This window comes from Nothoprocta perdicaria, unplaced genomic scaffold (assembly GCF_003342845.1).
Source record: "Nothoprocta perdicaria isolate Ctin4 unplaced genomic scaffold, notPer1 scaffold_49, whole genome shotgun sequence".
In the NCBI taxonomy this organism is placed as follows: domain Eukaryota; kingdom Metazoa; phylum Chordata; class Aves; order Tinamiformes; family Tinamidae; genus Nothoprocta; species Nothoprocta perdicaria.
The window spans coordinates 2,244,032-2,271,320 of NW_020455743.1; the positions used below are offsets into that span (position 1 = coordinate 2,244,032).

Here is a 27,289-nt window from a genome sequence, read left to right on the forward strand (position 1 = left end):
GGGATTACGTGCTTCTGCAATAGCAAGAAAATCCATTATTTAGGTGTCTAGATAAGCTATTCATTGACAGCCTTCTCAGTATAAACCTTCTTTTAGCAACAGAATAAGTGCATAATGGTAACAGTAATGAAACTTAAAAGAAACTGCTCAAGAGGCAAACACAAGGCTTAGGTATGTACAAATACATGCGGCTTTTCTCTAGATAAAAAAGAGATCTCACCTGACTAAATAAAGATTATTAGATGGCCACCAAATGATAACTCTCATTGCTAAAGGAGTAGATTGACCAATTACCACTGACCCACAGATCTTCAAGACATCCCACAAAGCCGTGGGGAGCACCTTTCTGAGACTTGACAATGCGATCTCCTTTTAGTCCTATCTCCTTCTCTCATTTCTGTCCTCAAGAAAAGATAATAAGCATTAGCTGAATGTCATTATCTTTATTAAATGAAATCCCTAGGGAAAAGTTGTAATGAAGATTAAGAAAAAACAAACATGTTTTAAATGAGCCAGGTTTTATGCAAAGACACCCAATACATTCACTCTGTACAGAAATACGATTCTACAAAAAGAAAAAACAATGCAAGCCTTTTTCCTTAGGTAATGTTAGAAGCCATGAATAACTAAATTACTTTAAATTAACACTGAAAAATATTACTTTCTTTTTAGATATATAGTATGTTGGCAATCAAGTTCACTTGTTAAGGATATGGAATGTGAAAGATAGGAAACTCTAACCAGTGAGCTATGTTGAACAGAGTAACATCTCAACATGAACTCTGAATAAAAGTGTATTGCACACAGAGAATAAATTCTCTTTTGAAAGACAAAAAGTCAACTTCTCATGACACAAAGTCAGCTTCTTGCTCCATCTCTTTCTCCCCTTGCCTCACTATTTTTGATTTGTATCTGGAGCTCCCTCACCTCAAACTGACAAAGTCAGAATATGCATGAACACATGAAGGTTTATTTTGTTTTTTAAGGAAGAATATCTTCTTAGTTGCTTCCCTCTGTTTTCTCTATATACCCCTTCTCCCTCTTCTGGTATAGACTTCTTTCTGAAAAAAAATATTTTTTAGAGTTTCTTTGTTCATATTTTGGAAGCAAAGAAACTAGAGACAAATTGGTATTAGAGTAGCTTTATTTCTGCAAAAGATAAAAACAAAATTGAAAGGTCTTCTCCACTGAACAGAGTTCAAGAAAAATATTTCAAAGTAACAGAAAGTGTGGAAGATTTTTTTTCAAAGAGACTGGGATAAAAATCTAATTTATATTTTCGTAGACTGATGAAATATCATCATAATATGCAGAAAACTGCCATTCAATTACAAGCTGACACACATAATCTATTAACTGGCAGCACAGAAATAAATTGTATTTTTTTTGTCAAAAAAAAAAAAAAAAACTGTCTACATGAAATATCAAACAAGAAATGTTCACACCATGTATCTCCTGCCTATAGTATTTCTGGTTTCAACTTTGACTAGACACACATGTCAACATGTCAATTCTATTTACATTAATTGTCAATATGCTTGTAAATTAAAATATTCTCTCAATGACTGGTAAAACATTACTTATACTTTGCTTCTTCTCTAGTTTATTTATGATCAGAAGGTAAATATATTTCATTTTATTAGATTTTCCCAGTGACTTAAAAATTCTTCGCAGCTATTCTATAGAAATTACTGTTTTTTTCTATTAATAGCTTTCATCTTTTAGCGCCGTAAGCAAGATTACATCTTCCATCCTTTAAAAATAAGATATTTTTGTTTTCTTAAATTAGATATCTCATTATGTCATTGATAGTTAAACTAAACTGAAAAACAGATTTCTAAGCAAATTCTTCAAGATGTTTGCTCCTCTGAAAGTGTTAAGTACCATTCTTTGAAATGCTAAGCCTTAGCTAGAAACCAATAATGAAAGCCCATAAAATAAGTCATAAAACACACAAAATAAGAACTCTTAACATCTGCCGTTGCTAGAAATTACTCCTGCAGAACTAATAATAAATAACTTCTATTCTAAAAAGAAATAAACTATACAATATCTTTTCCAGAGTTTAAACTAATTAAGTTCCTATTCTACTTTCTATAAGTGCTCTGTACCATCTCCATGTTTCACTTTACCAGTCCAAATACCGTATCACTATCCATTTCTGCATAACTTAGTGCTGTCTTTTCATTTATAGCCAGTATAGCCCAGGTTTCAAAAAGGAGGATTTTAATATCTATAAAAATATCCGCATTCCCCATTTTTTTCCTTTTCCACTCCAATGCTGTTACTTTCAGACTACTTAAATTCTTTTTGCATTTTTAAGAATTTTAGCTCATCTAAATATATGTACTATAGTTTTTCCTTGCTAGAAGTAACCTAATTATTAGCAAAGGAAATGCTACTGCAAAGATAGAATGGATAAACTCCAGCACATTTTTCCATATGATTTTGTATTTTACAGGTCCAATCTCCATTATATTCTATCATGCTTTAGAGAAAGTTCTGAAGAGTGAGAACATCAAAAAATTGTTTCCTCCATTCTCCCTCTTAGTTATTATTTTAAAAATCATTCTTCCTGTTCTTCCCTTACCTCACTGATGATCTCAGACTGGCACATCTAAAATAACCATATTTCTTAGAATACGCCAAGAATCTCACCAAAGCACTTAGTGTCAAAATGAGCAAAACAAAACTCCTTAGTACTGTTATAGGTACAGACTCAAATGCATTTGCTGTTTGCAATGAACATGTGAAATCAGTATGAATACTTTGATCTAGAGTCTGTATATACAGTAAAGAAACATAAAGTACATGTTGCAAAATCTAAGAGGGAGAGTATTTTGCATGAGAACTGCAACACACCATTTCCATTGCAGCAGAACCACTGGGGCAAGAACAGAGAATCCTGGCACTTAATGATGAGTAGAGATTAGTAGTTCGGACTTTCCAAAGGTCAATACTTCTTGTAAACATGCAGACCTGCCTGACTTACAAATGTGAGCTCCCAAACAAGCCACAACATTTCCCACAGGCTCTCAAAACATGTAACTGCAGTTCTATTGCAATATGGGGCAGAGGGGAAGTATTGCCCCTGCACCCCCCAGTCTTTTACAAAATGGATAGGAAATTAAGTTAAAATCTATGTAAGCGATGCAACTACTACGTAGTATAACTAGGAAGGGCAATTCTTATTCTTACAGAGACATTTGTGTATGTGCAACTCACACTTCAAGTAACCCTCTAAATGCAATAACATCTGTACAGAAGTCATCTCTGCTGTTCATTTATGGAAAATAATGGAAGAGGAAACTCAGATGGAACTACTGGGCTCGAGGAAACATCTTCTGGGTAATGAGGCATAGCTGAGCCACTCAGAAAACAGCAGCACTGCAGCAAACTTCCACAGGATACGTACAAAACATGGTGTTGCCATCAGCACATCAGCATTGCAGTATTTCTTTGTTTTTCTTTGATTTTGTTTTATTAATAATCCTCAGTTGGAGACATAAAACTGTGATCAGGCTAACATCTGAGTGGACAGTCTCATCTTTGCCTTTTTTTATTACTGTTAAATCTAGATAAATGAATCATTAAGAAAAACTGTTAACAAGCTGATTTTTGACAGCAAGATATGGATACATGAAATTATGAACCAAAATGTTATGATACCATTGAGAAGCTCACCTAATATACAGGGACTAGTTCTAATGTAATATTAATCAGATGAGAAACTGTTCGTATTATTGTTTTCATCTCTAAGATTTAAAAAAAAAAATGTTAAAAAATTGATAAAATTGTTGATTACAGAGGTTTGTTAAGAGAGGAGGTTCTCTTTTCACATTTCTGCATTTTGAATGTTTAACTAGATATAATAAAGGAGTGCAGCGTAGGAATCTATGTTTTAATGCACATAAGGTAAATACTCAAGTAAGTTTACGAGTCCTAGATATAGTGCTCTACTCCATATATCCTTAAATGTCTAAACTTTTGAAATGACATTGTCTTATAGTTAGAAAATGGCATGACAGCTACACTTTAATTACAGGAATGCCCGAGAGAGAATATAAACAACCAATTTCTTGCTTTCTCTGTCCCCGAATAAATTCTCTTTTCATATTTGCATAAAGGCAAAGAGCTTTAAAGGTCTGAAATAGGGATGCATGACGACATCTGAAATCCTACCAATCCTCAAGTTGCTGCAATTTCAACCTCTAGATTACCAGGGAAAACTGAGCACCAGCCTACCTAGCAGGAAGGATTTTCACTAGTGTGGTCTTTTACGTTTCGGCTACCTCTTCAGTTGCATCAAACCCACTGCTGATACAAACAGCAGTATTCTGTACTACTGTGTAAACCTTAACTGTAATGGCCCAGAAGAGGATTCACATCTCTTAGTTGACATGTTAAAGGGACATTCTGAATATGAAAAAAATCCTTACAGTGAATCAGTGTATTTGTCCTCATCTGATGTAGCTGCATTAATTTTGGCATATCACACACACACTCATACACACAGATACTCTGTATCGATAACTGCATTCAAGATACTGAGTGGCATAGAAATAGCTGACATAGAGTTTTAGTTTTTATCTTGCTGTGCCTTAAAACATAAACCATTTCAAAAGCCATAGAAAATGGGTTTCTTCTCAAAACAAGAGAGGCAAAATGGTAAAATTCTTTCTGTGAAAATTTTCATTTTCAGAAGTGAATGCTTTTGGTCACAGTTATGAAGTCTCTAATTTAAGAACAGGACAAGATTTTCATGGAAGATCAACACTTTCATAATGCAAACATTTTTCTTCAAAAAATAAAGAATAATGAGTAATATTTCTACCGTAGCTCAGCTTTAAAATTAAGAACTCTTCCTAAGCCTGCTTTTCAAAACAGTTACAAATGAAACTTTAACACTCAAACTATTAAAAAGCATCTAAATTTAACCATCCACAAGGGAAATAAAAATCAAGGACAAAGTATACTATTTTAAAGTACATAGAGCTCTCTGTACAGAAATATTTTTACTGATACAATAATCAGGATATGATCTACATAACCTTGCCATTTTTCTACCAGTATGAAAAAAAGTTTTAAAATAATCCAAATCAAGTTCACATATTACCATTTTTTTTCTAACCAGCACATATCATTTGCATCTAACCATCTGTAGGTAAACTAATGTGGTATTTCCTTTATTAGATTAAATCTGAATACACAGGAAATAAAATTATATTTATCAATAATATTTTCTGCTTTCTGAATAATACATTGTTCTTTTTCTATGAGTCTGTATGGCACAGTCTAATAATTCCCATGGGATGTACCACATTCCATTTCTATGAAGCACTCCTATGCTAAAAAAAAAGCTTTATTACTAGGTTATGTAGGAAAACATTTTAAATAGTCTTTCCAAAAAAAAAAAAAAAAAAAGTATAGCATAAGATTTTTAAGGTCAGTTAACTCAGGGAAAGTTTCAATGAGATGCAAAATTTGGAAAACAGTTACTCCTTGAGCCAAATGCCCGGGAGGCATCCATACTGGTTGGAAATGATAGAATAGTTTAAATTGTGAACAGGCAGCAGACAACGTGGAGCGTAGAGGAAATGGAGAACAACCAAAACAATTTCTGAACTCTCAAGCAGTCACCTGCAACTTTGTACCTGCAATCAGTAGAGACGGGTTGCAAATTTTGGACTAAAATTTTTGGACGGTAGAGACGGGTTGCAAATTTTTGGACACCTGGACTAAAGAGTGGCACATCCTAAATCTTTACATGGATGCAGAGCCAAGAGATACAAGAACTAACTAGGAGGCTGTGCTACTCCTCGCTGACTATTGGCTTGGGAAAACTTCCTTATTAATAAACTTCTATATTTATAAACTTATTTTGGGCTGACCCTCCTAGACCAGCAGCAACTCCCTGTTGGGAGTGGACAAAGGAGATGAACACATAGGGGAAAGGCTCCAATCTTCACAGCTCTTCAACACCTGCCTAGATAGAGTACCCTAGCCACAATCCCTAGCTAGACCCCTACCTCGTCTTACCCCTGACAGTATCCTAACATTTCTCTGCAGCAAAAACACTTTTAAAGAGTCTGCAATATCGCACACAAAGCAGTCACAAAAATTAGACTCGCTGACAGAATATAATCCATAAATGAAGCATTTATAGTCTACATATAAATATATATAGACTATATGTACTCTACATAGGAAATATAGTCTATAAATGAAGCAGTGACACAAAACCAGAGTGTCACATTGACATACTTTCAGGCCTGGAGTCCTGTAGAAGCCATCAGTTTGCTAGACTGCAATTGAAAAGATAGACTATAATATGTCTGAAATTGCTTTATTTTGCAAACTGTTCCTTGAAAACAATGTATTCAGGAGATCTCCTTTAAAAATCCCTAAGAAGATATTCGCCATTGAAGCATGAATGAAAACAGAACAGCCTTATCCTTTAGCAATATTTATCCAGTAAAAAGCCTTTTAAAAGCTTGTATTCAGGATCTTCTTATTGTTGGTCATAATCCCTCTTTTTCCAAAGTTCACCCTTCTTAATGTATTAGGCCACTTTATTGATATTTCAATAGTCACTACGGGGGTTAATTTAAATTAAGCACGTAAATAATTGAATGCCTTCCCAGATGAAGGCTGAACTTTCTATTCCAGCCTGAAATGGTCAAGTGTTTATACCATATTAGCAACAGAGCTCCAATCATCGGGCTTACATTATGCTGGTAAAAAACATATAATCCTTACTATCCTTGTAAAGAGACAGATAGTTTTGAGATAATGAGGACTCATCCTCAAAATATGATCAATAATGAGGAATACTGATTTATCCAGGTGTGGAAAAGTTGGGTTACCAGCTGAAAGTGGTGGGGGAGAAAAAAGCAGGCTGAATAAATGCTATGCCAAGAATGTAGAGGACATATTTTTCTTTTGATATAACTCAAGTTGCTTTTATCCAGCCTCTAAGTACAAGAAATCTTTGTTTTGGTTCAAGGCAGAGCAATATTGTCATATTGTGATGCTAAAATCTGCTGCATGGATGAATGCTGAAGTGTCTCAGAGCAGATGTCTCACAGCACTTTTAAAGAAGTTAACTACCTGGTAGAAAGCCAACAGGGTGGTAAGTAAAGGCTGAGAAAACCAGAAATCTCAAGGTCAGGCAAGGTCACTGTGTACTGTGAATAAATTCAACTGAAGTTGCAATGAATTTCCAGTGGCCTTTCAGGTTAATTACTGCATTCATAACTCATGTGAAAAGATCACAAAACAGAGGACTGAGGGAAAATTATGTTACACTACTTCTGTATACTTAAGGCATCCAGATAGCTTTTATAGAAACTTCTGTTTTACTTTACCTTTAAAAAGGAATTTTAGCTACCCAAGACAGTATTCTCTATCTCCTATGGATTTCAAATAGGTGGGGAAGAGAGATAGGGACAGAAAACATTTTTTGGAAAAAAAAAAAAAATCATGGGCATGTATCAATGACATGAAATGACATAACAAAAACAAATAGGCTTTCACAAATTAAAAAAAAAAAAAAGCTGGAGAATAATTTCAAAAGGGAATTTTGAAATATTTCAGGAAACTGAGGATCTCTTTTCTAAGTGAAGCTAGAAAGACTGATTAATGAGTTTGAGTTCAAGAGAGAAGATAAGGAGCTGCAAAGCACAGCAGGTAACTGCTGAGAGGTAACTGCCATCTGAAACTTGACAAAATAAATACTTTCTCTTGAGCCTTTCTTAATCCTATATACAGGTGATTCAAGGATATAGATTATAGATGTTGATAGTGAATTCCTATCTTAAGTTCTGCACAAGCTTATAAACACTTTTCTAAGTAAATAAGGTAGGGGAGGATAACTTTTTTCCTTGGCTTTGGCAGAACTGCCATTCACGATAGTAACAACATTTTAAAAGGCTCAACTTCTACAGCCGGATATGGTCAAGAACAGACTGAAGAAGACAGCACTGACTGCACTGGTACTTTGAATCCAAGGTATGTCATAGTTAAGGAAAGCGAGACTTGTTGAGCCAAGACTGTGCAACTGAAACTGTTAGTCTTGCAAATATATTTCTACATGACAGATTAAGAATCCAGGAAGGAAGTAGAGATTTAAAGACAACTGCACAGTTTTGGTGACGCTATTAGAAAGTGTGAAAAATATGAGGGTATGGGGAATGGGAAGTGAAATGTGACAGACAAGAAGAAATGAGATGGAGGGTATAAAGGAATAGGAGACTGACAGATGGTGGGAAGTGCTAGGAAGCCAGGCACACAGCTAAAGAAGTGGGCTTTAAGGTTTCAAAAAGGGAAATCCAATACACCAGAGGTGATGAGTGGTATCAGAGGCTAGATGCTGCTACATCAACTTTGCATAAGGAATGTTTGTTCGTTCCTTACAAATGTTCATAAATAGAACTGTAAAACTCTCAAAGGGTGTCCTTCTGTGACTGTGGTCCATGATGTTGTGGATTGTCAAGGGGTGGTGGGAGAACAGAATTACCCTTTTTTCCCCACCATAATCCCCACCATTTCCATTAATGTTGCTCTTGTGAAGCAGAGACAGTGTACTCTAGTTATATTACGAAACCTTCTACGTCCTAATGTAGATTCTACTTTATACTGAGAAAACAATGAGCTTTAGAAAAAAAACATTATTCCTTTTTGCCGATACAGAGCTTTAGCATCATTTCATTTTTACAGTTTCTAAAATTGGCACATGAACATGCATTATAACATCTTTTAAATAGAGTTATTTCATTTACTTTGTTCTTATTCTCAGAGGTGTATGCTTGGATTACAAAACAACTGTCCCTGCTTGAGCAGAGTTTGGACTGGATGATCTCTATAGGACCCCTTCAACCTCAACCATTCTGTGATTCTGTGAAAAACTATTGGACTATCCTCTCCAATACAGAACTTTAAAACCATCACCCAATTAAATAGAAAAATATTTAAGACAAATTTTAGCAAGTAGAATATTTAAGTCCTGTAAAATTAAATTTTGCATAGATCATGAAATTTTGTAGAGTTCTGAAACAAATACATTACTTTTATGTTTACATAGACAACCTACATACTTGGATAGCAAAAATTTCAAACCTCGATAGTATCTCTGATAATTTTGAAAACAGCATTTTTTCCTTAAATCACTAGATGAAGAGGAGAAACAGCTTCCTAAAATTGACAATTTGAGATAGCACCATTTTCTCTTGTCTGAGCCCTGATGTGCCTACTGCAGTCTCTTCTGTACAGTAGATGTAACTAAAAATCATTGAAGTAGTAGTTCCTATTTCAATAACAGTATTCAAAGATGATAAAATAGCTGGAGGAAAATTGGAAGGCTATTAAGAATTCAAAAGGAATAGTATTTATTGTTTAATGTTAGGGAATGAACATTTAATTTGGATAAAATAAATGGGCTTATTAAAGTATATTGGCTTCAAATGTCTAAAGCAAAAATTATCAACAAAGGACTATTTTACTATGATTATGAAGTTATTTTAGTACCTAGATGACTCTTGTTCTTCAAGAAATACAAGACCAGAATCAAAAATCAATACCACAGATTAAGAACTGCAGATATTGAATTGACGCTATATTAGTAGCATTCTGTGTCTGGTATTTTTCACTTGGGATTATTAAGAGAACCGTTTTCAGCTGATAACTCTAGCACAATAGGACCCAATTCCACTCAAGCCTTTAGATTCTGTCAAATTGGCTTATGATAACTTGCAAGTCCATGTCTGGAAACAAATATACGAGATGTGGACTGAAAAATAAATAGCTGGTTTCTTACTACTTATTAATAAGTATTTTGTGGAAAATAAGCTTTAATTATACCAGCTCATAAGGTATGTCTGATGTTAATAAAAAATAAAATCAATTACAATAAGAGCAGCTCATAAACAAAGCTGTCATGAGTTTCTAGTCTGAGCTATTAATTTAATAATTAATTAGAAGAAAGTTATATGAGCTTTAAACATCTTGTTTAAAAGCCACACTAATCATCACCACAACAAATTTGATGTTGGTGTAACCTACTCCTGCAGACATGCAAAGGATTTATTTCCTGGAGTATCTAAAGAAAGTCACTGCTCAGTCCAATACCTGTCACTTGAAGAGCAGATTCAGAAAAAATGTTGAATTAGAAGTGTAAGTTTGAAATGCATTTTTAGAGTAGATATATTTTTAGGTTAGAGAAAACTAAGTTTTCACTAAAGAACTCATACTGTAGTGCCAATAAATGTAGATTTCCTTTTCAAAAAATAATGAGTGTATTCCATGTTATGCAATATGACCTTTGGCACTTAAACTTGTCAAAAGTTATAAAAATTTGGACTACCAAAATGCTCAATAGAAAGGTTACTTAAGATATTCTTTATTAAATTGTGATTATTTAAAGTCTTAAAAAAAAAAGCACAAAGCTGAATGTTGGCATGGCAACTTTTGTGATGAAATTACCAGCTGTTATCAGCTGCTATCATATATCATATATGACTCTATGTCATATAAAGAATATTGCATTTAATATTCCTTTTCCTTTTTTCCTAAACTACAGTGATCTTCTGAAAAATATTATCATTCATCGTATTCATTAACAAATAAGGGGCTAAGGAGAAGCAACAGAAAATTGTCAATGCTTGTTTTTCTATTAACAAAAGAGATGCATGTTGCCAAATACAACTTAGGGTATGTTTACTTTTTAGTAAACTTTTAAGTCAATATACTTAGTATAAGTCAATTGACTGTAAGTCAATATACTTTTTGAAAATGACTGAAAAAGGAAGCATTCCAATAATTGGTTTTTGAATTTTGCTCACTGACAATCAACAAAAAGCCTGTTTGACAACCATGCAGCAGAAATTCACAGCAAAACAAAACCAGTTGACAGGTGCTGAGAAAGACAGAAAATAGTAAATTATCAAGAACAGATATAAGCAAAACACACACATGCTTTCATCCCAAGTCAAGGTTAACAGAAGAATTTTCAAAACACATGGCAATCTGGACAGACCTGTGGAGGAACCTGCCTCCTTTTTTGGTCAGGAGATGTAACATACACAGCCTGAGCATAGGTGTAACTTTTGAATCGAGGTTTAGGAGAAGATGAAGGGCCTTGGGGTACACTGACCGTGATCTATGAAGAAATTAGAGGTTGAAAGAACAGGCATTTATGGATTGAAATGCAGATTATAGAAGTAAAACATTGCTAAGTAAAAGAAAAAATGAAAAGGTGAAGTGGGACTGGGTTAGGAGAGTTGCCATTAGCGACTGCAGTTTTCAAGGACAGGGTTGGTATGCAACAGGAAAGGCTTTCATTTAATCTGACATCCCATCAGGAAAACTGCCAACTGTCAGGATTCAATCCCAGCAGAATATCCCGGCAAAGGGAAGTTCTGCAATTTACCAGCAATGGATGAAAAACAAGTAATCTTGTAGTGAGTCCTACATAATCAAACCCAACATTCATTTGCTCAGTACTCCGTAAAGAAACAGCTTCCCAAAAGCAAGATAGAGATTAAACGGAGAACAAGTACGCTAAGTCTAAAATCTATGAAACACTTAAGCAGAAACTGGCTGATGGTTGAATCAAAAGCAAACATAATTAAATGCCACAAATTCTACAAGAGCTTTCTGTGAAGCCAATTACAAGCTAAGAACAGATGATCTTAAAATGCTACTGTAAATAAAATACTATAATAAGAAAATTAAAAGTACACAGTGAACATGTAGAAATGGTAAGAAGTTTCTACATGTCCATGTTTACATGAAAAGCCTAAGAAAAGCAGTACACAAACACAGTTCCTGCAGGCAAGCATCCTGGATGTCCTGGATAAAGTCTCTTCACCATGGTTAAAACTATGCCTGTGGGTATTTTGCCCATCCATCAGCAAGCTTTTAGCATAACTGAAGAAAACAGCTACTTTAAAGCAGGAGCATGAAAGTGCATAAGTGAAACAACTCACTCCTTGCGAAAAATGCTGTCGATGATCAACTCGTATGTGCTCTTCTCTAGTGATCCTGGAGGGTCGTGGCAATGTTTCCACCTCCCTGATGGCTTCCATGGTGACTTGCTGGGGCAGAACTTGGAAGAGGGAAGTCACATACATGAAGATGGACTTCTTATCTGGACAGACAGTTGCAACGTCTGGAAAGCAGATTAGCATATATCAGTTTCTATATCAGATAATGTGCATGAAAAGATAACTAATAAAGTTCATGGAGAGTTGATAGACTAATGAGCAAACTATTGGCCATGTTAGTTCTCTAGAGACTAATTAGAGCTTTATAATCAGTTTCATATCTGCATACCAGTGAGAAAGAGCCAAAGTTTAAAAAGGTAATTGTTTTCTCATTCAACGTGAGCTTCCCTCCTATATTTCTTCTCCAGTGGAAATGCAGATACAATGCGATTTGACTGCATGAGCCTCATTAGACAGGACTATAAATAGGAAAGGGTCTAACTCCTCACGTTGTGCTGCAGTTACCCCTTTGTAAATAAGAGTGTCCTTATTTTTTAATCTTGCATGTCCTCTTAATATCATTTAATCACTGGACTTGACAATAATGCAGGAAGTAAAAGCTCCACAGGTTTATCTACTAAATAGGTTCATACAAGGTACTTAGGCAATCCAACCTCTGACAAAGGAGCATATCTCATCCTCTAAGTACTCTAAAACTTCTAAACTTCATGATGATATAACAAATCTATTGAAAACCAAAGGAAAAAAATCCATTAAGTGCTCAAGTTGGACATAAGCAGTAAGTACAAGTATCTTTTCAGGAATAGAAAGATGATTGCAAGTTGTGCTCTGTGATTTACCAGTGGGAAAAATGGTTGATCTGACTCAACATTTGAAGTCAATAACAATTTGTAAAAATGTTAGCTATGTGGCAGTTCTTTCCAGTAGTTCCTTTGTTACTTGGCATTAAAATTTACATCAGTCAGTCGAGTGAATCAAGATATACAGAGACTGTTGTACAAGAAACTTATCATTAAACCCGTAAGTGTTTAAATATAAGTTCTGGCAGAAACCCAAGAGCTGTGCATTTTTACTATCATAGATTTATTTGGGCCTTGACAATATCTAAGAAAAACTGCAATCCATATATATTCTAGCAGATGAAATAATACTAAAAGACAGCATCTCTTTTTTTCTTCCTACAATGTGCTAAAATTCTCCACACATATTTGGAGATCAAGAAAAGGCAACTGGACAAGTATCAGTATTTTTGGTTTGGCTTTCTGTTTTAACTCCTTAGCTTTGCTCGATACCTTAGAAAAGAGAGCCGAAAACTTAGTTCTGTTTAGAATTGGCTAGAGAAATGTCCCTCACCTTCCTCCCCCTTTTGCCTCCCTCTCTCTCTCCTCCTTAACCCCCAATATTTATTATGTCTGTGGTCATAGTATGCTCACTTTAGAATATATATGACTTTTCCAACCGAAGTACAGCTTGTGCCTCCACAGGCTTCAGTTCTGTAGTATTATTTCAGTCTGGAAACATTTTGCTAGCACTTTCTTCTTGTCTTTTCATTTATAATTTAACAAAAAGCATTTTGCTCTCCTTGGTGTCTAATATTGATTTATATTCACAAGAATATCAATCCCATTATAAGCAAGATATACACAGAAAGGGTCTACACAGAAATAGCATTAATGGCAGCAATGTTGCTCTTCGTTACTTTCCTTTTAAAAAATCCTTATTTTTATATATTTATATATAAAATAGATAAATTATATTTATATTTATAAATTATATTTATATTTCCTTTTCCTTTTAAAAATTCCTTCCTTATGCTTATCATATATCCTTATCATATATAGTCAATAAAGCATACAGCTTGCAAAAAATATACATGCTGAAAATTGTTTATCCATTCTGACAAATATGTTTATACATCTAGCAGAACTCATTGTCAAATAGGAAAAGATATAATTATAATTATTATATCAAAGAGAAAAGTAACCATTGTTACAGGGCCTGGAATTTCAATTGACATTTGAAAATTATTTTTGCAGTCTCCCGAATTACCAGAGCAGGGAAGATTTCTGTTATCCTGCACTACTGCTTGGCCTTCATATTTTTTTCTCTTTGACGCCAATCTAATATATTCTCTTTGCCAACTGTTAGACTGACGGCTATTTGAAGTCTTAACAGGTGTCTAGAAAATAACCCTGAATTTAAACACTTTTTGCAAGAAAATTTATCAGTTCCTTCGTAATGTGTGTCAGGCCGCTGTCTGGGGCAAATTCTTTCAAGCTAATTTATACCCTCTAATGACTAATCCCCAAATCTCTGAAAATACAGAAATTTACATTAGAATCAACATATGTGGTCTATAATGCTTTAGAGAGAAAAAGAAACACACAATTAAGCAAGTATTCAGGGAACTTTTTCAAGAACAAGATGTCTTCTCCAAATCAAAATCAGAAGCAATACTCTAGATAGTTCTATTCACTTTCTTGACAGCAACTACTCAGGATTTAAAACTATAAACAAAAGAGAGAGAGAGAGAGAAAAAGAAAAAGAAAAAGAAAAAGAAAAAGAAAAAGAAAAAGAAAAAGAAAAAGAAAAAGAAAAAGAAAAAGAAAAAGAAAAAGAAAAAGANAAAGAAAAAGAAAAAGAAAAAGAAAAAGAAAAAGAAAAAGAAAAAGAAAAAGAAAAAGAAAAAGAAAAAGAAAAAGAAAAAGAAAAAGAAAAAGAGAAAAAGAAAAAGAAAAAGAAAAAAAGAGTGTTTTTTAGATGAAGTATACTGTCCAGAGAAGGAGTTTCTGGTATGTCTTACTATTCATGAGCTCCTATCTTTTGAAAGATAGCATCCTTTCCTTTAGCATCATCTAATCATCTATAGCAAAAGAAATGAAACTACTTTGTAGGATGCCAATTACCTCACTTTACATGCTCCTCCTGAAGAAATACCATCACTCTCTGGCTATTTGGAAAGCTCTGGAGACTAGCCTGTCCAGCTGAGGTCTCCAGTGAACATCCTCCTTCTCCCTCTCCTCTTCTGTCACGTCATGTATAGCTTTTGGTTCTCAAATTGGAACAGCAAAGAGAAACGAAAAAAGGAAAACCACTGCTTCCAAGACACAGACTGCACAACATGTCTGATAATACGAAGACACAAGAGCACTAGAATGCCAACATGAATTTTCATGAACTAAGTCATTTTGTTCATCTGGAGTTGCAGCTACTTGGTTTACAATCCCAAAGGAGAAGGAAGAACTTTAAACTGTAAAAGAAACAGTGATCCCTGTTTAAGCACTGCTGCCTGCAAAGGAGATATTATAGACTGTATTCAGAAAGAAATAGGCCTTGTGAATTTTCATGACGGCTTGATTTTTAAAAGTAAGTTTTGCCCATTTTCCCATGCATGAAACAGTAAGTCTTTACGATTTACTTCAGTTTGGTTGTTTGTTGAGGATTAGTGGCTACAATAAACCTGGAATGTTCTGAAACTGAATACAGGCCAAAGAAAAAGGCAGAGGTTCAACCCTTCTAAGAGTGATCTACCAGTCAGTTTTGATATTCCTTGAATTTTACAAGATTTTTTTTCTCTTTGCCACATTACGTTCTGCCAATAAGCAATTTTCTACAAGTAATTCTTGTGGAAAGAAGCACTTTGCAGAATTTGAAAGTGAGGATGGTACAAACCGGCTAAATAATCTCCATTTTAAGAAGTGCTGTGTCTCCCTACCAACAACAAAATCCAGGATTTTTTTAATACCATATATACAGAATCACAGAATAGTTGACATTGGAAGGGACCTCTAGAGATCATCTAGTCGAACCCTCCTGCTCCAGCAGGCACACCCAGAGCACGGGGCACAGGGCAGCATCCAGGCGGGATTGGAAGATCTCCAGAGAGAGATCCACTCCACAACCTCCCTGGGCAGCCTGTGCCAGCGCTCCATCACCCTAAAGACAGCACACCCTTTTTGTGTGCTGTGCATTGAGAAAGCATTGTTCTCACTTCTACAACACTGAAGCAGACTTTCAAGGTTGAGTTGAACTTCAGAAATAGAGATCATATAACTTCTTTGTTTCCTGAAAAAGAAGCTTTTTTTTAATTCTTGCTATCAAACATAATCTTTTATTGTAAAACCTAATGACACTAACAGAACATTAACATTTATTAGAATTTCTGAAAACACCTATATTCAAATGCAACTGTTTATAAGTAAAACAGATAACTAACTGAACAAGCTATCAGATTACCGAGAAAAGACAGAACCTAGCTAGTACAAAAAATACTAATTTCAGTAATATAAACACATTACAGGAGGGACTGAGTCTTTTTACATGTTTATGCAGTACCTCCCACTGTGGCACCAACCTCAACTGGAGCATCCACGATGACGGCAAAGTGGAAATATCTACAAACACAGTAGTGCAAACCAGGACATAAATGACGCAAGCTATTTTAACTAAGAATTAGTGGAAAAACAGAACAATACAAAAGCTCTTTGAGTCCTCTTTCAATGTGAAGGCTGAGGACACAGAAGCAGCTGTGATGGTTCCATCGTATGAGCTAATGATTCTATCTGGAAACATTCCTCAGAGTCAGGCATCAGGGCAACACTTGAGAAAAAAAGAGCCATATGCATACATTTGTGTATTCCTGCAAAGTATTTAATTGTTCAGGCTTATTAAAAAATGTTTTGGAAATAAGGACTTAATACAGCCATATTATCAATCAGCTAAATGAATTATATGTAAGAGGTCAAGATGGCTACTACCTTCAGAAGAATTAGCATCAGTATTTACTCAGCAGCCTAGGGCAACACTGAAGGAAAAAAACCCAACAACAACAACAACAACAACAAAACAACAAAAACCCACAGGGAAATACAGAGAAAAATTCACTACCTAAACCACAGGCAACTTTGGTAGTTTACTACCAGTTTCCGGACAGGGATATACTATGAATTGATAGACAGCTCTATAATATTAATGAATGGGGGAAAAAAAAAGTCAAAATGTGAGGAAAATTGATTATTTTTAGCCTGAGAAAGATTAATTTAGAACTATATTTTCTGAAAATGCTAAAAAGGAACACTTGTACATCTTTTGTTAATTCCTAATTCCCTCAAAATTCATTATCTAATCTATCATAATCATATTATTATCTAATCTATCATAATCATATTATTACTTTTTGTTACATTATTTGCAGAAAAAAATTTACAAATAATGACGTCTTAAAGGTTATGTCTTCTATCCTTTTAGCCTCAAAAGGAATGATGAATTTCAACTAAATGTTAAAACACCTATGGTAATCTAACAAGGTTCACCAACACACTTTGAAAGAGCTTCCTAAGATCCTACCAGACACCTTGAACACTTTTTGACTTGGATGAACCATAACCTTCAACTGAAATTGTGTGAAACTCTATGAAACTGAAGCAATTCTCAATTGCAAGCAAAACAAGTAAGATTTCATTTCCATATATATTTGATGTGGATTAAGAGAGGAAAAAAATGTTTGTATTATCTCCCAAACAAATGGGGAAAAAAGAAGTAATCTACAGACCAAATTAATTAATTTTCTGCCAGTTACTAACAAATCTTTTTGCAGGAATTTACCTCTGACACAATCAGGAGCTTGAATTTCCTCTCACTGAGTTCCTCTACATTTCCTGAATGAGTATGAAACTGAGCATATTTTCCCATTTAATTATTTGACCATCAAGAGACAAGATCATCCAAAACCAAAACCTGTTTCTCTTAAATACAGAAAAGCTTTTCTTCAATTATCCTCTAGTCCTGAAACTATGTTGTTTTTCTAAGCTACATTGAGAAAGAGGTTTCTCTAAGGGTATGGATCATGGTAGAAACAGGAGAGGAATTTGTTGTGATTTGTACCGCTGACACTCAGTTGCTGTCAGTAAGACCGCTAAGCAATAAAACCTGTTCAGTTTCTAAAAGGTCATCTGGTAGTTGTTGTGTCTATTCTCCCATTATTGACCTTTTTGATTTTTGGCTTAACCTGTAGTTATTTTCTGTTCTATTTCTATACTCCTTCAATAGACAACAGGTTAAAATCAAAACAAAATAAATCGTTACAAGTGATGTAGTGGTGGATTTGCAGACAGAGAAAAATGAAATAATTTATATATTACTAAATAACCATAAATATTAATCTCTGAAAACTTAAACTCTGGCAATTCTTCACTAAAATAATAGTGCATATGTCTGAGAGAAGGATGTCTAATTACACAGGAGTCTATATGTGCTCAGTGCCATGGGGAGAACATAGCCTAAACTTAAACAGGGAGTCTGTATCTTGCAGCTCACCATTGGTAGTAAGAGTGAATAACAATCCTCTTAGTAGAGAAGTAATTGATTTAATCTTCAATCTTATACAAGTTTAAAGGAGAAAAAAAAGGCAAGACTCGATAGCTTAAGTTATTGTCAGTGACAAAGACAGACAACCAAACTATTATAGAACTACTTAAAAGTTATAATTATGGGAAGGGCGTCCAGTGACGTGCGTGATTAAGCATGCTGACCACAGCCTATTGTTCAGCAGAATAAAATTTGTACCTTACAAAAGGTAGCATTAATGGAAGGCACAAAATACCTACAGAGAATGAAATAAGAGTGGAAACCTGGAGGACAGCCAAGTGGCCACCTAAATGCAGTGAATGATGCTGTTCATTTTGTTCCTTTTTTGAAGGGAATATATTTGGATATTCATTCAGCTAAAAGTAATATAAAACCCCCTGCAGAAAACACCGTTAAATTTCTAACAGACTTTGCCTTCAGAGAGTAAATGCAAATGTTGTAAACCCTACGTTTAAAACCTACAGAGCACCTTCAAAATGCTGATCGCAGTGGGGTTTTGTAGGCTCTGCTGAATGATGTCACAGCAATAGTGTGAAGTCTTTCTAGAAGGGTAACACAGTTGTGCTTGCCTTCACGAATTATGAAGATAAGTCAGAATTTACAAGATTGAAGTATTGTGAAAGTCAAATATATCTGAAATCAAAACATTTAATGGCAAAGAACACCTTAAATCTGAGTATTTCTTCTAATTTGCTGTATGAGTATGAGTATGCTGTATGAGACCCTCAGGCTGATAGGAAACATTTCTTAGTTGAGTGGTCGTACATTGTTTGTATCTGCAGTTCAGTTATTCAGAATGCTCAACTTCAAATGCAGTGAGATGATGTGGAAAAACACACACTCACATGCACAAAAACAAAACCCAAAAATCTAGAACACACCCTAACACCTATGTCATATTGAAGAGAACAATGCTGATACTCAGCATCAGAAAAAGCACATGAAATAGTGTATGAAAATGGTAGTATGAGCTACCATTAGTAGCATTCAAACAGTAATTTTATTAACAATATTTGAGATGGCAAGAAAATGAATGTTTAAAAATACTGTACATTTTGTGATTTTTTTTTAAAAAATATCTTGTATAGAAAAGTTTATTGACTTTTATACATTTCTCTCATATGAATTCCTGTCAGAAGTAAACTTCCTTCTACAGGAAAAGTGTGACAATTCTCAAAGACTAAGAAAGCATTTGTTCTATAAAACTTTATTTAAAAATCTATAGGTTCTAGCCCAAGTTAAACGGTAGCAATTCCAGTTGATTCCAAATTACCTACTAACCTCATATCAGGATTTTTTTTGCCTTGTGGACTCTCCGTACTTACACAGAAAATAAAAATATCCAGTTCTAACCATAATCTTATGAAGATTCCTTTGCTTACCTGCTGCAAAGTAACACACATAAGAAACTGAGGAGCTAAGTTGATATACCTACTTCTGAAATAAAGTATCATCAGTGAACTAAAACATGAGATCAATGCCAATTAATTAAGTGGCTAATCAAATGGACAACTCAAAATGCATAAATTAACATTTAGCCTTGTTAATTATACCTATTATAAATTCAGATAGGGGTGGATAGCAGCGTAATAGCTTTGATCGGACTGGTTATGAGAATTTATTTTGTATGTAAGGTGCTTCATAGTCAGTAATCCTGAAAGGCAGCTGTAATAAAAATAAATTAGAGGAAGAACTTCAGAAACTCTAAAGCACTGATGAGTTCTTTTGAAAATAAATGCATTATTTTCATTCCATTGTTAAATCTAACATAAGAAAAGAATATAAGAATCACTATGGAAAATTAAAGAAACCATAAGGGACTCTGAATAGACACCAAATAAAACATTTTACATACAGGATGGGTAATACATACTTTATATTAGAATATAATAGTTCCTTTTCAAGTTTAGTCAAAGGCAAATGGAAAACATTCTGTTTTTTAAGATATAGATTTTAAATCGAGATAGAAAGAATAAGATGAAAGTGGAAGCATTTCATCTTTTATTAATATTTCTCTTTTTTTCCCCAAAACAATATCTTACAGTTGAAAATGAGAAATTCAGGTAATAAGGATGTTCAGGTAACAGAAGGATGTTCAGAATGAATACTTAGTTTGAACCTTTTTTAAAAAACTCTTTTATGAAGAAATTAAAATGACCTATATTATTTTCTTGTTTTACTATTAGCATACTACTAACATAAAGAATGATTTACTACTTCTGTCTGAGATCTGTGGGAAAATCTTGTTTTCCAGCACTGATGTGCTTACCCAATAAGGTACAGGATTTCATTCCACGGATCTTATATTACTTATATAAAGACCTATGTATATATAGGTGAAAAGATAAACTGCTAGGATAGAAGAAATTCCACTGCATCTTGAAAAGGAGAGAAGCACCTCAGAAGCTGCACTGATGTCTGCAGAGGTACATGGATCTTGCCTCTACAGTTTATGCCTTCCTTTACTTCTCCTCTGAAATGGGATATCTTAAAGACTGGGACAAGATAGTTGTCAACTGACTTTAATATTTTGTCCTGCAAACACTAATGAGCATAATCACGGATGTTACTGCAGGTAGGTTAAGAGGTTCCCCCTCTCTAACCTCAGCTCTATTTTCCCAGACAACTGGTTTTCTTTTAATATCTGAGAAAAGCAAAATGAACAAGAAAGAAATGATAAAGAATCCAAACTATGCTATCCTTATTTTGTTTTGATCCATCAGGCAACAAAGTTTAAGGAATAAAACTGAATTTTCACATAGAAAACCTCCTACGTTTAAGCCAACTTCAAGTATAAATTAGATTACAAGTATCTTTTAAAAACTAAAAAAAAAGTTTGTATGTGTAGTGTACAATAATACCCCAAGTTCTTTTTTTCACTAGATTAGGTCCAGATATTGTTTATGAATGTGATATGTGCTTTTCATATTTCACTCATCATATTTCCATAGGCTATGTAAGTTTTCCAATATTGTTATAAGAGATTATTATTATAGAACTGTATGAACTACTAAGGTTTAGTTATATTTTCAAGAATTAACATAAAAAAAAAACCACTATCAGGAACTGATCTACATATATTAAATTGCCATGTGTCCATTTTCAACTACAAGAGCAGGTTTCTTACTGTCTCCTTTGACAATATACATATATGTTTTCCCCTCACTCTATGTGTTGCTTCTGCATCTAAATGTAGACACTTAGCTAATATTGGCTTTTCTTTATGTTACTCACACTTTGTCAAAATGACTAACGAGGTCATTAAAAAGGTAAACTATAGGAGATTCAAGGAAGGCTACCTATTTTTAAAGGCAGGTTTTAGAAAATACAGATAAAGATTAATCTTCAAAGGAGCTGAAGCTAGAGTGATTTGATTTTATATATGACCATAATTATTCTTACTTTAACATGATCAAAATTATGATGGAAAAATTTCTTGCTAGTGGAGTAGGGAAGGGATTTATAACATTTGAGGGTTTATTAGTACTGAGTACGCAGCAAATAGATTAACATGCTGATCTTTTTCATTAAGCTGATGATGAGAAAAAATGTTCTAAAATGTCATGCAGATAACTTTTAAAATTGCAACTTTTGATCAAATGGTTACCTGTTGTATGTGTTTTTTTCCTCCAGCAAGTTACTTAAGCATAATAGTTTCACAATTTAAGTGTAATTATGTGAGGGAAGAGAACTGTTCACACTGGACACTAAGATTGTCTCAAGCCCATATGTCAAATCTTTTAAAACTTTTTCAGCTGGAAACATCTGCTCACATTTTGTGCAAAAGTAAGTTTTTTTTTAGCATTTCTAGTGCATTCTCATCCAGATAGACTGGAAAAATACACTTTGCAAGTGCAAATTTTATCACAAGCAGACTTGCAATGAGGGCTGCCTTGGGTCTATCACAACACAGGATGGAGTGTTGTCCTGTGTAGGGTGCACTAAATTCTAGTCTCCTGTCCTCTTTTCACTTCATGATCAAGTTGTTAAATACAGTCAGTACTGGTGAAACTAACTCCTTGCAACATGATCTGTGATTCCAAGAGAGTAATATGTTTTGAGGTAGCATTTCTTTTACATATTCTTCCACATAATGTCATATAGCTTATTGAAATCTCTTCTTTCATTGTCCACTTTAAAATCGGATTTTTAGTTTTCTCAGGGAAACAGACATGATATATTTCTTGCTTTCTCCTTTATGATGCTTTCTGTATCTGTAACATTTTAAAAAAAGAGTGTTTCAAATAGTCTCTGGTGAACTAGTTACCAGACAGAACAGCTGTTAGTGCGGGTGGTGGTGAGGAGGGGGCTTGCACGTAGGGGAAAAATAAAGATATAATTGCTTCATCAGAATCTAAAAAGGTTCAGAATGGAGAATTCTCCATGAATCTCTGCCAAGGAACCATATGTGATGTGTCAAGACCATTTCAGGATGCGAACGAACAGTGGAGAGACAATATGAATACAAAATGAGAACTTTTTTGAGAAATCCCAAATAAATGTAGTTTTGTACGTGACTAGGGTTCAAAAAGTGAGATAATCTTGAAATCAATACCTAAACTAAAGACTGAGTAAAAACTCAACATTTTAGTGGCACTGTTTAAATGAACGGCAGAATTGGTCTTCTCTATTTTAGCCAATGTTAGCCTAATCCTAATGGATTAAAAGATAAGTGTTCATGACATGGACAAATATGGATTGGCATGTGAGACTCTAAAAGAAAAGTGAAAATGTTAAAGCAGACAGAGTTGATGGGCTAGGAAAAAAAAAACAAAATTTACACTTCAGATGAACCAAGTTAGGGTTGTGGACATCTGTATCTATAATGCAAGTTACTTGCAAGCTGGAATATTGCAAAAAAAAGTGACTCCGACCTGATCAGAGTGCCAAGTGGTATACTATGAGTTTGTCAAATAACTAGCAAATCCTATGAGTTCAATATAATATCTAAAATTTATTTTGTATATTAAAAACAAAGTCATAGCTACTAAATTCTTTTTTTTTTTTTTAATTACTTACAGTTAGGGTCTAATCACTATTTTTTTGTCAGCAGAATAGCATGCATTACTGTTTGACTGAATAAAGAAAATCATTCCTAATATTGTACCATTTTCTTGACTAGAGGATTCAAGGGTCGGTAGATGATTGCAAAGGTACATTTTTGAGGAAAAGCCTACACGGGATTATTGAAATCAGTTTGGCATCAACAGTTCACTGAAAAAAAGATTTTCCCACATTTTTCCTCAACTCAGAAGTGTAAATCTTTTCTCCCAGAGACAAATGGATAACATGATTTTGGTATTCTGAAAGATAAATCCAGGAATGATTTATGACAATAGTAGCCTAGAAGCAATTAAAGAAGAAGTGTAACCTTGTAGTGGATGGCCTTGTTAATTAACACTAATGCACAGATCTTGCAGGAACTACAAGAAAGTCCACCTGGACAACTTGTTCTCTGATAGTTGTAGGCCGCTTCCATCCTTAAACAGGAAGACAGCAGGGAAATGGACTAAAAGAAGCTACCAGAAGGTTCTGGTTGCTCTTCCTTTCTCTAGTCAAAATAAGACTGAAGAATACCACAGGGACTTCAAGAGCTATGAGCAATACACAACAGGGAGCCTACCTCTTTGCTCAAGTGAAATTCCTACAAATCTGAACTAGTATTATGTTTATTTTTTTTATTTTATTTTTATTTTTATTTTATACTATTCTATCACTACTTGTCATCTCCACTCAATGCTGACATAATTACTCTTCTTCTAAGCTATGGTTGTTCATACTACTGGGAAAAAAAAAAGTAGATTTTGAAAGAGAGATGAGAGTATGTATTCTGTTGGATAAAAAGTACAGGTGAGAAGAATAAAAATACTTTCACTCCAGTGGTAAAGTTTTCATCAAAATAAATAAATCAAACCCATCTCTCATCATTCATTCATTTTCAAAAGTAAAATCTCCCTTTTACTCTTGCCTCTCCTGGAAGACGTCCAAAATAATTTGCTATATAAAATACAACATCCTTTAGTACATTACAGTATATTAGGCATTATATAAACAATGCAGTGCAGTTTGTGAGCAGAAAGATAGGTTGTATGGCAGAATTCAAAGACAGTCTATTTGGACTCAAATACCTCATCAGGAAAAGAAAAAGAAAGGATAAGCATTAAGATCAAAGATGACAAACCAGCCAAGAGATATTTTAACTGAAGAAGTGAGGAGAAATGTTTATGGTTTGATTATACAATAGTTTCAAACCATAAAGGTGGTGTAGCCGCAGAGGAAAGCAAATTTTTATCTAAAGACTTATCCTGTAGTCTTTATCCTTATCCTTTAGTACTAATATGACTACTGGAAGACATCAAATGTGACCACCTTTCTATTCACATGAAAAAGTCATATCAAATAAAGCACATCTAGTTCACAGCCTGAGTGGTGGCCCATAACTGAGCAAATGCAGATATAGTGTATGAGATCAGAGGCAGGCAGAACTAAAGCTGGTATCTCATGTAAGTTGAAGCACTCACAAAGTCATATCAGTCTGAAACTCTTCAGGATAGCTGCAACTATATCAAATACATCTGGCATTCTATATTGCATGGTCTCCTGAAAATATCTTACACTTCTGATTTTTCAAGGAACCACAGTTGCACAGGCTTAAAAAGATTATTTTTTTTTCTCCAAAGTGTCAACTCATGAAGACAAATCTGACTCATCTTTGAGAAACACCATATTGATTTTCTTGCACAATACATTAATAAAGAGAATAAAATTCTGAAACAAGGGAAAGATCAGGAGCAAAATACTCAACTGGGTGTATGCCAGAACTTGAGGAATTTAATAGAAGCATTATAATGAGATGTTTACCTGAAATGGCAGTTAAATGGGCTCAATGGATCAAGTCCCTCTTGCTCCATTCCTCCTCTTCCTTTTATATTATAGTTAATGCTAATTAACATTTCAGCTATGCAGTTTTAATACAAGTTACTGCTGGAGAGTGTCACTGTCACCTCTGTTTCTTTCTGTGACCTCCATTCCCTTGATGTTTTGTAATTATTTGATTACTGGCAAACATAAGTAAGCGAAAACTTCTACAAAAAATTATAATAATATAAAGTTTCAGATACAGGGTATGACACAGCCCTTACATATATAGCTTACACATTTACCAACTAATAACACATCAACAAAACATGTGAAAGAAAACTGGAGATAAATTATTGCAAACAAAGTAACATAAATAGGAGAAAAATAGGTTAGATATAAACACTACATTTGTGTTAAAATTATGTTAAAACGTGTAATACAACAAATACTAAAGAAAGTAAAATATATTTAAAAATGAAGAGAATATATTCCCATGGAAATAGATAGCAACAGTATTAGTTCTGTGCTTTGTTTATTAACCCTTCTTCTTTTAACTTTGAGATATTAATTTCTTCTCTGTTTAAAATGGATGAAATGACAACAGCACTAATCCAACAAATGTCTATTTGTTGGAGTTTAATCTGAATGTCCCATTAGCTCACTTCTGTTTCTCATAGCTGTATGTGTAATTCCCTTCCCACTGTTGTTCTTTTCACTGGGACCTTGCATTGCACTACTGTAAGTCTATCAGAGCACACTGATAATCTGCTTTCTCTTGCCTCCTATTCCTCTTCTAGTACACATCTTCAGGAGGAAAACATAAATCTAAGAGCATGAAAATATATTATGTTTGATTCTCCCCATAGCTTTCTTTGTAGGTCTAAAGAACACAGATATCCAAGTTCTGGAAGGCTCATCATTGAAAATGACAATTTAGCTCAAAATACTTTATAAGAGTGAAATGAAAAAAAATGAGTTGAAACCTGATCTTAAAAATAGAATTGCATAGAGATGCTCTTTAAAATATAACATATTTTTAAAATAAAACAACTTCAATGCAGAATGTCATTAGCATTCTGAAAAGAAAGGATGGTTAGATGATGTCCTTCAAAATTTCTGCATGTTGGTTTTAGAATTGATTTCTCTGGTTTGAACAACTAAACAAACAAACAATGATATTGGCAAAGGACCCAAACACAAACAGGATGAGAATAAGCAGCATCCATAATCACAGTAAATGGGAGCAGAATCTGGGGGTATAAATGAAGACAGTACAGGTCAATTAGTTTTTATCTTGATTACCCAGAGCAAGCAGGAATTATCTTAATCAAAGGCAAAGATAGGATTTAGAGGTGATTTACTAAGAAAATATATATCCTCTAAAAATTATGTAAAAGAAGAGATCTTAATGAACTAAGCATGTTCTGAAGACCTGAAGCTTTGAAACAAGGCTTAAAACATCTTAAAACAACATATGAACATCTTAACATATGAAAGCTCCGTATCACCCAACTGACAAATCTGTTCAGTAGATGTAGATACAGCAGATGCAAGTAAAAAAATTCTTCTGCAGAACTGAGTCAAGAGTCAGGAATGTCAACCAGTAGTTAGCAAACTCTATGCCTCTAGAACTTAACCATTTTTCTGCAGTCCCAGAAGGCTGAGAACATTATCTTGGTAATAAAGCTTTAGGTCTCCTTTAAACTGGGATTTTCAGTTCAGAGGGATGCGAGATACAACTGTCGTGTGCAGTAGTACTTAGATTGTATGCAAATGTATACAACTGTCACTGAAAGAGCAGTGGTAACTAGGGTATTGCTTAACATGACAACTTGTAGGAAACACACTAAATATACAACTAACACAAACAGGAAATATCCTTCCAGGTAATTAGAAGAACATAAAGCAAGCAGAATCAAAGAAGAATACTTATGAAAAGCCGTTCTCTGTAGAGTCTGTGCTCCTGGCAGATAACAAATAGTGGCAATTAATACTGTATTATCACTGAAGAATGTTTATAGATCTTACTGTTCAGCTTCTTTTTGTCATGTTTGCATTCT

The 27,289-nt window shown here is 34.2% G+C and overlaps 1 protein-coding gene across 1 annotated transcript in view; it reads right to left on the reverse strand.

Annotated features, from left to right (window-relative positions):
* The window catches only part of LOC112954168 (dystrophin-like), a 190,393-nt gene that overhangs the window by 19,472 nt on the left and 143,632 nt on the right, over positions 1-27,289 (reverse strand). The window contains exon 8 of the mRNA XM_026047309.1: positions 11,985-12,166. Coding sequence (XP_025903094.1) covers positions 11,985-12,166 — 182 coding nt within the window. The remainder of the gene's footprint in view (positions 1-11,984; positions 12,167-27,289) is intronic.